Source organism: Cetorhinus maximus, chromosome 6, assembly GCF_964194155.1.
Source record: "Cetorhinus maximus chromosome 6, sCetMax3.hap1.1, whole genome shotgun sequence".
NCBI classification, from domain to species: domain Eukaryota; kingdom Metazoa; phylum Chordata; class Chondrichthyes; order Lamniformes; family Cetorhinidae; genus Cetorhinus; species Cetorhinus maximus.
Genome location: NC_135884.1, coordinates 156,188,307 through 156,202,967, shown reverse-complemented (window position 1 = coordinate 156,202,967; position 14,661 = coordinate 156,188,307). Strand labels below are relative to the sequence as shown.

The following is a 14,661-nucleotide window of genomic DNA, read 5'->3' as shown; positions in this document are numbered from 1 at the left end:
AGCAAAAGCTCCAAAGAAAAGAGACATTAAAAGGAACGTATGTAGAGCTGGAGCAGACATGATGTAGAATGAGCAGTGATGGACCAAGAGGGCCTGAGGGTCAGGGAGGCTGGGAGTTACTTCTGGAGAGAGGGGGATATGGGGAACAGGTGAGTAGGCAGGGATTGATATATATAGGGAGAAGGTGGGTAGGATTGAGGGGTATGGGGAAAAGGTGAGATTGGGAGATAATGGGGAAAGGGCATGTGGTTGGGATTGAAGGATGTGGGGAGCGTTTAGTTAACAGTGGACCAAGTTTGTTCTGTCTTGTTTATTGACAGGGGAAATGGTCGTGCTTGAACTGAATTGACTAGTCCATGATAATTGTAATTCAAGCTTGGATCAGGTCAGTCCCTCAAGCAGAGGGGAGATAGAATTGATCCTAATCGGGGCGTACTGAGGGTGATACACTCAGGCTTGGAGGCTGCAGCTTCCTTCTGGTGGTTAGAGGGACTTTCCCATAGGCTCTACTGAATTCTTATCAGATTGATCCCTAAACAGAAAACATCAGAATTTCTCCCCCTCCAGTAATTTTTTTTTTTCCTTTTTGTCTTTTGGCAAAACATTTCCTTCTGTCCTTGTTGTTGGTCACAGTTTGGTGACAGCTGGTTGGTTGTGCTCTGGGATGCATCCAGGTTGAGGGTCAGCTATGCATCCCGGTACTTTTTGTTTTGATTGAGGGTGAGAGGCTGCCCATTCTCTTCTGGAATCTCCTCTTGTGGAAAAATGACGAAACAAAACTTCTGCCCGGAAAATGTCATTGATTCTGAAAAATGAGAACACACCCAACTGGTTCAGAATGTAATAAATAGCATTTCTATACTCTCCAGCCAGGGGAAACAGCCTCTCAAAATACTGTGTTAAACTCTTAAGAATTTGACCTATTTCGATGAGATCACCTCTCACTCTTCTAAACTCAACTTCTCCTCACACGACAACCCTCTCATCTCAGGAACCAGTCTCACAAACCTCTGTTGCACCCCCTCTAAGACAAGAATATCCTTTCTTAGGTACGGGGGCCAAAGCTGTACATAATACTCCAGGTGTGGTCCAAGCAAAACCCTATGTAATTACAGCAAGACTTTTTTACTCTTGCACTTCTAACCCCTTGCAGGATTTGGGGTCAGTGATGAACCCAGGAAAAAATTGAAGGGCAGAAAGTTCTCATCAACACTGTCTTCTATTGTGCTGAGTTGGGAAATGGTCTCTATAGAATTCTCCCACTGTTTTCCCCTTTCTATTATTTTTCCACCTTTGGGGTGATTTGATTGCGGTCTTTTAGATGGTTAAAGGATTGAATAGGGTGGATAGAGAGAATCTATCCCCTCTGGTGGGGAAGTCCAGAACAAGCAGTAGAATCTTAACATGAGAGCCAGACATCCAAGGTAAAATCAGGCAGCACTTCTTCACACCAAGGGACAAGAGGAGGCCATTCAGCCCTTCAAGCTTGTTCCATCATTCTGTTAGATCATAGCTGATTTGCATTTCAACTCTATTTGACCTGCCTTTGCTCCATATCCCTGAATACCCTTATCCATCTAAAATCTGTTGATCTCAGTCTTGAAACAATTGACTTCATCTCACCCTATCAGCATTTCCTATTCCTTTTCCTCTCATGTTTATCCGGCTTCCCCCCCCCACTTACATACCTACACTATTCACCTCAACCAGTGAGGGTGTTTGAGGGTAGGGGGATGGGAGGGTGAGGGTATCTAGGGGTTGGCTTTCACTCCTTGGCATTTTGCAGCCTTGAGATGTCACATATTGTTCAGTCTTGTTTCACTGATGGACTAATGGTGGATGCTTTGTTCCAATGTGTGCAACATTTCTCTGATAAATCTCACTTCCCAATTGCTTTGAATTCTTTCTGATGTTGATAACTTGAACTACGGTATCTCCCGCTCCCACCCAGTTTTACTTCCATCTACAAATTTAGTAAGGTTACAGTTGGAGGCATTTCTTGCTCCAGTCTCACCGATCACATCATTGAAATACTTTGGCTTCTTGCTCCATTGGATTCCCAGCAGATAGACAGGAACACCAGTCAGTATAATGACCAGGGCAGTGCCACACACCACCGGCTCCGAATAGAAGCTGAACACCAGCAGGAAGGCCCAAAACAGCAGGTAAACAACCGGGAACAGCAGATTTACCTGGAGGGAAAAGAGCTGAGATTGAAATCAGGGTCATTAGAGATCGGCACTCAGACTGATAGAGGTCTGTAGAGTTGATCAATAACTTGTATTTATATAAGTAGTAAAACATCCCAAGATAGTTCACATTTGATACCAAGCCATTTCAGGAGATAATAGAGCGGGACTTGGTCAAAGACGTACGTTTAAGGTATTGTTTAAAGGGGGAGAGAGGTGCAGAGATCTAGGGAGTGAATTCAAGAGCTCAGGGCCCAGGCAGCTGACGACACAGCTGCTAATTATGGGGAGAAGGAAATTGGGGATGTTCAAGAGGCTCAAATTGGATAAGTGCAGATATCTCAGAGTTTAGTTGGGGCTGGAGGAGGTCACAGAGACAGGGAGGACCTAAGCCGTGGAGGGATTTGAAAATAAGGATGAGAAATTTAAAATGGAGATGTTGCTGGACTGGGAGCCAATGTAGATCAGTGAACATAGGGATGGTAGGTGAACGGGACTCAGTGCGAGTAAGATTACTGGGCAAAGCCAAAGTTTATGGAATTAGTTTGGGGATTGATACACAGCTATGGGGAGAGTGGGGGAATGGGAATAGGTTGGGGATTGATACAGGGTTATGGGGAAAGGGAGGGGCAGTGGGCTTAGGTTGGGATTGATACGGGGCTTTGGTTGGGATTGATACGGGGCTTTGCGCACAGAATGGGACAGTAGGATTAGTTCTGCAGTTGATAAATGGTTATGCAGAGAGAGCGGGACAGTGCGATTAATTTGAGATTGTGGTAGCACAGAGGAAAAAGAAAGGCTTTCATTGATACAGTGCTTTTCACAACCATTGCACAGAGCAAACCCTGACAAACAGCAAGGTGAGAAAGACCAGATCGTCTGATTTTTTGATGTTGATGCATAAATATTGGGGCTAACTCAATAACCCAGTTATAAATAACTGGGGATAACTCCCTTGATGATCTTTGAAATAGCATCATGGGCTATTTTACATCCACCTAAGCAGGCAGATGGGACCTCAGTTTTTGGCTGTCTGAAAAACGGCACCTCTGACAGTGTAGCTCTCCCTCAAGCCTGCACTGGAATGTCAGCCTTTGTCTTTTGGCCCAAGCCCTGGAGTGGGATCCAGCACCAGGAGCAGACTGGCATCCTGTCATGGGTTTCAGTGGCCAGCCTGGGCTGAATGGCCTCAGTTGTGCTGTAAATGTCTGTGTTTCCAGGGAGGGCTGGCAGGGGGAGGGAGGTGATGGCAATGTATAAATTTGCAGTTTGGGGCCTTGGAAAAGAATAAGGAGCAGGAGTGAGAGGCCTTTATTTTAAACACAGTGAGATAGATCGGGAGAGAGGCTGTGTGTAGGTGAGATATCGAGGAAAGAACAATATTATAATGCGGAGAAGTGAAAGGGAAGCTGAGAGGGGATGAGAAGGTGCTGAGACTCCAGACCTACCTTAATTGGTCTAGAAATATTAGGCTTCTTCCAACGGAGGACGAGGAGTGCGGTTACAGTAACTCCGTAACACAAATAATTAATGAACACCACGTAATTAATCAATGTGTAAATATCCGCAATAATCAGCATCAACAAGGAGGTGACACACTGGAGGAGGAAAAGGACAAATATAACAGTAAGAGATACACCCCTCGCTGTACACCCCTCACCCCTCGCTGTACACCCCTCACCCCTCGCTGTACACCCCTCACCCCTCGCTGTACACCCCTCACCCCTCGCTGTACACCCCTCACCCCTCGCTGTACACCCCTCACCCCTCGCTGTACACCCCTCACCCCTCGCTGTACACCCCACACCCCTCGCTGTACACCCCTCACCCCTCGCTGTACACCCCTCACCCCTCACTGTACACCCCTCACCCCTCGCTGTACACCCCTCACCCCTCGCTGTACACCCCTCACCCCTCGCTGTACACCCCTCACCCCTCGCTGTACACCCCTCACCCCTCGCTGTACACCCCACACCCCTCGCTGTACACCCCTCACCCCTCGCTGTACACCCCTCACCCCTCGCTGTACACCCCTCACCCCTCACTGTACACCCCTCACCCCTCGCTGTACACCCCTCACCCCTCGCTGTACACCCCTCACCCCTCACTGTACACCCCTCACCCCTCGCTGTACACCCCTCACCCCTCGCTGTACACCCCTCACCCCTCACTGTACACCCCTCACCCCTCGCTGTACACCCCTCACCCCTCGCTGTACACCCCTCACCCCTCACTGTACACCCCTCACTGTACACCCCTCTCCCCTCACTGTACACCCCACACCCCTCGCTGTACACCCCTCACCCCTCACTGTACACCCCTCACCCCTCACTGTACACCCCTCACTGTACACCCCACACCCCTCACTGTACACCCCTCACCCCTCACTGTACACCCCTCACTGTACACCCCACACCCCTCAACCCTCACTGTACACCCCTCACCCCTCACTGTACACCCCTCACCCCTCACTGTACACGCCTCACCCCTCACTGTACACCCCTCACTGTACACCCCTCACTGTACTCGCCTCACCCCTCGCTGTACACCCCTCACTGTACACCCCTCACCCCTCACTGTACACCCCTCACTGTACACCCCTCACCCCTCACTGTACACGCCTCACCCCTCACTGTACACCCCTCACTGTACACCTCTTACCCCTCTGTACACTCCTCACCCCTCGCTGTACACCCCTCACCCCTCGCTGTACACCCCTCACCCCTCGCTGTACACCCCTCACCCCTCGCTGTACACCCCTCACCCCTCGCTGTACACCCCTCACCCCTCGCTGTACACCCCTCACCCCTCACTGTACACTCCTCACCCCTCGCTGTACACCCCTCACCCCTCGCTGTACACCCCTCACCCCTCGCTGTACACCCCTCACCCCTCACTGTACACCCCTCACTGTACACCCCTCACCCCTCGCTGTACACCCCTCACCCCTCGCTGTACACCCCTCACTGTACACCCCTCACTGTACACCCCTCACCCCTCGCTGTACACCCCTCACCCCTCACTGTACACCCCTCACCCCTCACTGTACACCCCTCGCTGTACACCCCTCACCCCTCGCTGTACACCCCTCACCCCTCACTGTACACCCCTCACCCCTCGCTGTACACCCCTCACCCCTCGCTGTACACCCCTCACCCCTCGCTGTACACCCCTCACCCCTTGCTGTACACCCCTCACCCCTCGCTGTACACCCCTCACCCCTCGCTGTACACCCCTCACCCCTCGCTGTACACCCCTCACCCCTCGCTGTACACCCCTCACCCCTCCCTGTACACCCCACACCCCTTGCTGTACACCCCTCACCCCTCACTGTACACCCCTCACCCCTCACTGTACACCCCACACCCCTCACTGTACACCCCACACACCTCACTGTACACCCCACACACCTCTGTACACCCCTCACCCCTTGCTGTACACCCCACACCCCTCAACCCTCACTGTACACCCCTCACCCCTCACTGTACACCCCTCACCCCTCACTGTACAACACTCACCCCTCACTGTACACCCCTCACCCCTCGCTGTACACCCCTCACCCCTCGCTGTACACCCCTCACCCCTCGCTGTACACCCCACACCCCTCACCGTACACCCCACACCCCTCACTGTACACCCCTCACCCCTCACTGTACACCCCTCACCCCTCACTGTACACCCCTCACCCCTCGCTGTACACCCCTCACCCCTCGCTGTGCACCCCTCACCCCTCGCTGTACACCCCTCACCCCTCGCTGTACACCCCTCACCCCTCGCTGTACACCCCTCACCCCTCGCTGTACACCCCTCACCCCTCGCTGTACACCCCTCACCCCTCGCTGTACACCCCTCACCCCTCGCTGTACACCCCTCACCCCTCGCTGTACACCCCTCACCCCTCGCTGTACACCCCTCACCCCTCGCTGTACACCCCTCACCCCTCCCTGTACACCCCACACCCCTCACTGTACACCCCTCACCCCTCACTGTACACCCCTCACCCCTCACTGTACACCCCACACCCCTCACTGTACACCCCACACCCCTCACTGTACACCCCACGCACCTCACTGTACACCCCTCACCCCTTGCTGTACACCCCACACCCCTCAACCCTCACTGTACACCCCTCACCCCTCACTGTACACCCCTCACCCCTCACTGTACAACCCTTACCCCTCACTGTACACCCCTCACCCCTCGCTGTACACCCCTCACCCCTCGCTGTACACCCCTCACCCCTCGCTGTACACCCCACACCCCTCACTGTACACCCCACACCCCTCACTGTACACCCCTCACCCCTCACTGTACACCCCTCACCCCTCACTGTACACCCCTCACCCCTCGCTGTACACCCCTCACCCCTCGCTGTACACCCCTCACCCCTCGCTGTACACCCCTCACCCCTCACTGTACACCCCTCACCCCTCGCTGTACACCCCACACCCCTCACTGTACACCCCTCACCCCTCGCTGTACACCCCTCACTATACACCCCTCACCCCTCACTGTACACCCCACACCCCTCGCTGTACACCCCTCACTATACACCCCTCACCCCTCATTGTACACACCACAACCCTCACTGTACACCCCTCACCCCTCGCTGTACACCCCTCACTATACACCCCTCACCCCTCACTGTACACCCCTCACCCCTCGCTGTACACCCCACACCCCTCGCTGTACACCCCTCACCCCTCGCTGTACACCCCACACCCCTATGTACACCCCACACGCCTCGCTGTACACCCCTCACCCCTTGCTATAAACCCCTCACCCCTCGCTGTATACCCCTCACCCCTCGCTGTACACTTCTCACCCCTCACTGTACATTCCTCACCCCTCGCTGTACACCCCTCACCCCTCGCTGTACACCCCTCACCCCTCACTGTACACTCCTCACCCCTCGCTGTACACCCCTCACCCCTCACTGTACACCCCTCACTGTACACTCCTCACCCCTCGCTGTACACCCCTCACCCCTCACTGTACACCCCTCACCCCTCACTGTATACCCCACACCCCTCATTGTACACCCCACACCCCTCACTGTACACCCCACACCCCTCACTGTACACCCCACACCCCTTACTATACACCCCTCGCTGTACACCCTTCACCCCTCACTGTACACCCCTCACCCCTCACTGTACACCCCTCACTCCTCACTGTACACCCCTCACCCCTCACTGTACACCCCTCACCCCTCGCTGTACACCCCTCACCCCTCACCCCACACCCCTCACCCCTCACTGTACACCCCTCACCCCTCGCTGTACACCCCTCACCTCTCGCTGTACACCCCACACCCCTCGCTGTACACCCCACACCCCTCGCTGTACACCCCACACCCCTCGCTGTACACCCCTCACCCCTCGCTGTACACCCCACGCCCCTCACCCCTCGCTGTACACCCCACACCCCTCGCTGTACACCCCACGCCCCTCACCCCTCACTGTACACCCCTCACCCCTCACTGTACACCCCTCACCCCTCGCTGTACACCCCTCACCCCTCGCTGTACACCCCTCACCCCTCGCTGTACACCCCACACCCCTCACTGTACATCCCTCACTGTACAGCCCACACCCCTCACTATACACCCCTCACTGTACACCCCTCACCCCTCACTGTACACCCCACACCGCTCACTGTACACCCCACACCCCTCACCCCTCATTGTACACCCCTCACCCCTCGCTGTACACCCCACACCCCTCACTGTACACCCCACACCCCTCGCTGTACACCCCACACCCCTTGCCCCTCCCCCCTCACCGTACACCCCTCACCCCTCGCTGTACACCCCTCACCCCTCACTGTATACCCCTCACACCTCACTGTACACCCCTCACCCCTCGCTGTACACCCCTCACCCCTGGCTGTACACCCCTCGCTGTGCACCCCTCACCCCACACCCCTCACCCATCACTGTACACCCCTCACCCCACACCCCTCACTGTATACACCACACCCCTCACTGTATACACCACACCCCTCACTGTATACCCCTCACCCCTCACTGTACACCCCTCACCCCACACCCCTCACTGTACACCCCACACCCCTCACTGTACACCCCTCGCTGTACACCCTACAATCCTCGCTGTACACCCCTCACCCCACACCCCTCACTGTACACCCCACACCCCTCACTGTACACCCCTCACTGTACACCCCTCACTGTACACGCCTCACCCCTCACTGTACACCCCTCAACCGTCACTGTACACCCCACACCCCTCGCTGTACACCCCACACCCCTCGCTGTACACCCCACACCCCTCACTGTACACCCCACACCCCTCACTGTACACCCCTCACCCCTCTCTGTACACCCCTCACCCCTCGCTGTACACCCCTCTCCCCTCGCTGTACACCCCTCACCCCTCGCTGTACACCCCTCACCCCTCGCTGTACACCCCTCACCCCTCGCTGTACACCTCTCACCCCTCGCTGTACACCTCACACCCCTCACCCCTCGCTGTACACCCCTCACCCCTCACTGTACACCCCTCATCCCTCGCTGTACACCCCTCACCCCTCGCTGTACACCCTTCACCCCTCGCTGTACACCCCTCACCCCTCGCTGTACATCCCTCACCCCCTCACCCCTCACTGTACACCCCTCACCCCTCCCTGTACACTCCACACCCCTCACTGTACACCCGGCACCCCTCACTGTACACCCCTCACCCCTCGCTGTACACCCCTCACCCCTCCCTGTACACCCCTCACCCCTCGCTGTACACCCCTCACCCCTCCCTGTACACCCCTCACCCCTCGCTGTACAGCCCACACCCCTCGCTGTACAGCCCACACCCCTCGCTGTACACCCCACACCCCTCGCTGTACAGCCCACACCCCTCGCTGTACACCCCTCACCCCTCGTTGTATACTCTTCACCCCTCGCTGTACACCCCACACGCCTCACCTCAGTGTATACCCCACATCACTCACTGTACACCCCGCACCACACCCCTCACAGTATACCTGTACCTGTCCCTTGACTGTATAACCCACGTCCCTCACCTCACTTTATACCCCACAACCCCTCAGTCTGCAAACCACCCCCTCCCTGTAACACGCTCACTGTGATCGAGTGCGTTGCTCTCTCAATACTGACCCTCAGACAGTGTAGCCTCTCAGCACCTACTGACCCTCAGACAGTGTAGCCTCTCAGCACCGACCCTCCCACAGTGCGGCGCTCCCTCAGTACTGACCCTCCCTCCCCCTGACAGTGTGGCGCTCCCACTGAGTCACAGAGAGAGAGAGAGAGAGTGCTATCCACTGAGTCACAGAGAGAGAGAGAGAGAGAGTGCTACCCACTGAGTCACAGAGAGAGAAAGAGAGAGAGTGCTATCCACTGAGTCACAGAGAGAGAGAGAGAGAGAGAGAGTGCTATCCACTGAGTCACAGAGAGAGAGAGAGATAGTGCTATCCACTGAGTCACAGAGAGAGAGAGAGAGAGAGAGTTACCCACTGAGTCACAGAGAGAGAGAGAGAGAGTTACCCACTGATCACAGAGAGAGAGAGAGTGCTACCCACTGAGTCACAGAGAGAGAGAGAGAGTGTTACCCACTGAGTCACAGAGAGAGAGAGAGAGAGAGTGCTACCCACTGAGTCACAGAGAGAGAGAGAGTGTTACCCACTGAGTCACAGAGAGAGAGAGAGAGTTACCCATTGAGTCACAGAGAGAGAGAGAGTTACCCACTGAGTCACAGAGAGAGTGTTACCCACTGAGTCACAGAGAGAGAGAGAGAGTTACCCATTGAGTCACAGAGAGAGAGAGAGAGTTACCCATTGAGTCACAGAGAGAGAGAGAGAGAGTTACCCACTGAGTCACAGAGAGAGAGAGAGAGAGTGCTACCAACAGCCACAGAGAGAGAGAGAGAGAGCTAACCACAGCCACAGAGAGAGAGAGAGAGAGCTACCCACTGAGTCACAGAGAGAGAGAGAGCTATCCACAGCCACAGAGAGAGAGAGAGAGAGAGAGTGCTATCCACAGCCACAGAGAGAGAGAGAGAGAGCTAACCACAGCCACAGAGAGAGAGAGAGAGAGTGCTATCCACAGCCACAGAGAGGGAGAGAGCTACCCACTGAGCCACAGCTGACATTCAGTTTCTAAGCAGTTAGAAGTGCCACAGGTTATTCCTTCTGTCAGTGAGAGATTGGGAAGAGCTGGGAGATCAGGATTTAACTTGCTGAGCGTAACGACAATCTTACCGAGCATAGGAGTGCCGGGATGGGAGTACAACGTTTAATGTGGATCATCGCTAGCAGACTTGGCAGGTGACCTTCCCGAGCTCCCGCGTAACACAGTCTGAAAACAAAAGCCCAAGTGAAAGAACACAGCATCACAGCTAGAAAAAAATAAGAATACAGAGAGTATAACTCCCTCTGCACTGTCCCATCAAACACTCCCAGGACAGGTACAACACGGTGTTAGATACAGCGTAAAGCTCCCTCTACACTGTCCCCATCAAACACTCCCAGAACAGGTACAGCACGGGGTTAGATACAGAGTAAAGCTCCCTCTACACAGTCCCCATCAAACACTCCCAGGACAGGTACAGCACGGGGTTAGATCCAGAGTAAAGCTCCCTCTACACTGTCCCATCAAACACTCCCAGGACAGGTACAGCACGGGGTTAGGTACAGGGTAAAGCTCCCTCTACACTGTCCCCATCAAACACTCCCAGGACAGGTACAACACGGGGTTAGATACAGACTAAATCTCCCTCTACACTGTCCCCATCAAACACTCCCAGGACGGGTAAAGCACGGGGTTAGATACAGAGTAAAGCTCCCTCTAAACTGTCCCATCAAACACTTCCAGGGCAGGTAAAGCATGGGGTTAGATACAGAGTAAAGCTCCCTCTACACTGTCCCCATCAAACACTCCCAGGACAGGTACAGCACGGGGTTAGATACAGGGTAAAGCTCCCTCTACACTGTCCCCATCAAACACTCCCAGGACAGGTACAGCACGGGGTTAGATACAGAGTAAAGCTCCCTCTACACTGTCCCCATCAAACACTCCCAGGACAGGTACAGCACAGGGTTAGATACAGGGTAAAGCTCCCTCTACACTGTCCCCATCAAACACTCCCAGGACAGGTACAACACGGGGTTAGATACAGACTAAATCTCCCTCTACACTGTCCCCATCAAACACTCCCAGGACGGGTAAAGCACGGGGTTAGATACAGAGTAAAGCTCCCTCTAAACTGTCCCATCAAACACTCCCAGGGCAGGTAAAGCATGGGGTTAGATACAGAGTAAAGCTCCCTCTACACTGTCCCCATCAAACACACCCAGGACAGGTACAGAACGGGGTTAGATACAGAGTAAAGCTCCCTCTACACTGTCCCCATCAAACACTCCCAGGACAGCTCCAACACGGGGTTAGAAACAGAGTAAAGCTCCCTCTACACTGTGCCTACCAAACACTCCCAGGACAGGTACAGCACGGGGTTAGATACAGAGTAAAGCTCTCTCTACACTGTCCCTACCAAACACTCCCAGGACAGGTACAGCACGGGGTTAGATACAGGGTAAAGCTCTCTCTACACTGTCCCCATCAAACACTCCCAGGACAGGTACAACACGGGGTTAGATACAGAGTAAATCTCCCTCTACACTGTCCCCATCAAACACTCCCAGGGCAGGTAAAGCACAGGGTTAGATACAGAGTAAAGCTCCCTCTACACTGTCCCATCAAACACTCCCAGGGCAGGTAAAGCACGGGGTTAGATACAGAGTAAAGCTCCCTCTACACTGTCCCCATCAAACACTCCCAGGACAGGTACAGAACGGGGTTAGATACAGAGTAAATCTCCCTCTACACTGTCCCCATCAAACACTCCCAGGACAGGTACAGCATGGGGTTAGATACAGGGTAAAGCTCCCTCTACACTGTCCCCATCAAACACTCCCAGGACAGGTACAACACGGGATTAGATACAGAGTGAAGATACCTCTACACTGTCCCCATCAAACACTCCCAGGACAGGTACGGCACGGGATTAGATACAGAGTAAAGCTCCCTCTACACTGTCCCCTTCAAACACTCCCAGGACAGGTACAACACGGGGTTAGATACAGAGTAAAGCTCCCTCTACACTGTCCCCATCAAACACTCCCAGGACAGGTACAACACGGGGTTAGAAACAGAGTAAAGCTCCCTCTACACTGTGCCTACCAAACACTCCCAGGGCAGGTACAGCACGGGGTTAGATACAGAGTAAAGCTCTCTCTACACTGTCCCTACCAAACACTCCCAGGACAGGTACAGCATGGGGTTAGATACAGAGTAAAGCTCCCTCTACACTGTCCCCATCAAACACTCCCAGGACAGGTACAACACGGGGTTAGATACAGAGTAAAGCTCCCTCTACACTGTCCCCATCAAACACTCCCAGGACAGGTACAACACGGGATTAGATACAGAGTGAAGCTACCTCTACACTGTCCCCATCAAACACTCCCAGGACAGGTACGGCACGGGATTAGATACAGAGTAAAGCTCCCTCTACACTGTCCCCATCAAACACTCCCAGGACAGGTACAACACGGGGTTAGATACAGAGTAAAGCTCCCTCTACACTGTTCCCATCAAACACTCCCAGGACAGGTACAGCACGGGGTTAGATACAGAGTAAAGCTCCCTCTACACTGTCCCCATCAAACACTCCCAGGACAGGTGCAGCACGGGGTTAGATACAGAGTAAAGCTCCCTCTACACTGTCCCATCAAACACTCCCAGGACAGGTACAACACGGGATTAGATACAGAGTGAAGGTACCTCTACACTGTCCCCATCAAACACTCCCAGGACAGGTACGGCATGGGATTAGATACAGAGTAAAGCTCCCTCTGCACTGTCCCCATCAAACACTCCCAGGACAGGTACAACACGGGGTTAGATACAGAGTAAAGCTCCCTCTACACTGTGCCTACCAAACACTCCCAGAGCAGGTACAGCACGGGGTTAGATACAGAGTAAAGCTCTCTCTACACTGTCCCTACCAAACACTCCCAGGACAGGTACAGCACGGGGTTAGATACAGAGTAAAGCTCCCTCTACACCGTCCCCATCAAACACTCCCAGGACAGGTACAACACGGGGTTAGATACAGAGTAAAGCTCCCTCTACACTGTCCCCATCAAACACTCCCAGGACAGGTACAACACGGGATTAGATACAGAGTGAAGCTACCTCTACACTATCCCCATCAAACACTCCCAGGACAGGTACAGCACGCGATTAGATTCAGAGTAAAGCTCCCTCTACACTGTCCCCATCAAACACTCCCAGGACAGGTACAGCACGGGGTTAGATACAGAGTAAAGCTCCCTCTACACTGTGCCTACCAAACACTCCCAGGGCAGGTACAGCACGGGGTTAGATACAGAGTAAAGCTCTCTCTACACTGTCCCTACCAAACACTCCCAGGACAGGTACAGCACAGGGTTAGATACAGAGTAAAGCTCCCTCTACACTGTCCCCATCAAACACTCCCAGGACAGGTACAGCACGGGGTTAGATACAGAGTAAAGCTCCCTCTACACCGCCCCCATCAAACACTCCCAGGACAGGTACAGCACGGGGTTAGATACAGAGTAAAGCTCCCTCTAAACTGTCCCCATCAAACACTCCCAGGACAGGTACAACACGGGATTAGATACAGAGTGAAGCTACCTCTACACTATCCCCATCAAACACTCCCAGGACAGGTACAGCACGCGATTAGATTCAGAGTAAAGCTCCCTCTACACTGTCCCCATCAAACACTCCCAGGACAGGTACAGCACGAGGTTAGATACAGAGTAAAGCTCCCTCTACACTGTCCCCAACAAACACTTCCAGGACAGGTACAACACGGGGTTAGAAACAGAGTAAAGCTCCCTCTACACTGTGCCTACCAAACACTCCCAGGGCAGGTACAGCACGGGGTTAGATACAGAGTAAAGCTCTCTCTACACTGTCCCCATCAAACACTCCCAGGACAGGTACAGCACAGGGTTAGATACAGAGTAAAGCTCCCTCTACACTGTCCCCATCAAACACTCCCAGGACAGGTACAGCACGGGGTTAGATACAGAGTAAAGCTCCCTCTACACTGTCCCCATCAAACACTCTCAGGACAGGTACAGTACGGGGTTAGATACAGAGTAAAGCTCCCTCTACACTGTCCCCATCAAACACTCTCAGGACAGGTACAGCACGGGGTTAGATACTGTAAAGGAGTTGATCATTTAGGACTGAGATGAGGAGATATTACTTCACTCAAAAGGTTGTGAATCTTTGTAATTCTCTACCCCAGAGGGCTGTGGATGCTACATTGTTGAATATGTTTACGACTGGGATAGACAGATTTTTGGTCTTTCCAGAATTGAGGGATATGGGGAACGGGCGGGAAAATGGAGTTGAGGCAGAAGCTATTGAATAGCGGAGAGGGCT

At 53.8% G+C, this 14,661-nt stretch overlaps 1 protein-coding gene across 1 annotated transcript in view; it reads right to left on the bottom strand.

Moving 5' to 3' along the window:
- Positions 1 to 588: 588 nt before the first annotated feature.
- LOC144682319 (large neutral amino acids transporter small subunit 2-like) overlaps positions 589 to 14,661 on the bottom strand; it is a 48,461-nt gene continuing 34,388 nt past the window's right edge. Inside the window, exons 9-12 of the mRNA XM_078544792.1 lie at positions 10,422 to 10,518; positions 3,638 to 3,787; positions 2,015 to 2,192; positions 589 to 805 (exon numbers count right to left, since the gene is read on the bottom strand). Of these exons, the coding sequence (XP_078400918.1) occupies positions 687 to 805; positions 2,015 to 2,192; positions 3,638 to 3,787; positions 10,422 to 10,518 (544 nt within the window). The 3' untranslated portion in view covers positions 589 to 686. The remainder of the gene's footprint in view (positions 806 to 2,014; positions 2,193 to 3,637; positions 3,788 to 10,421; positions 10,519 to 14,661) is intronic.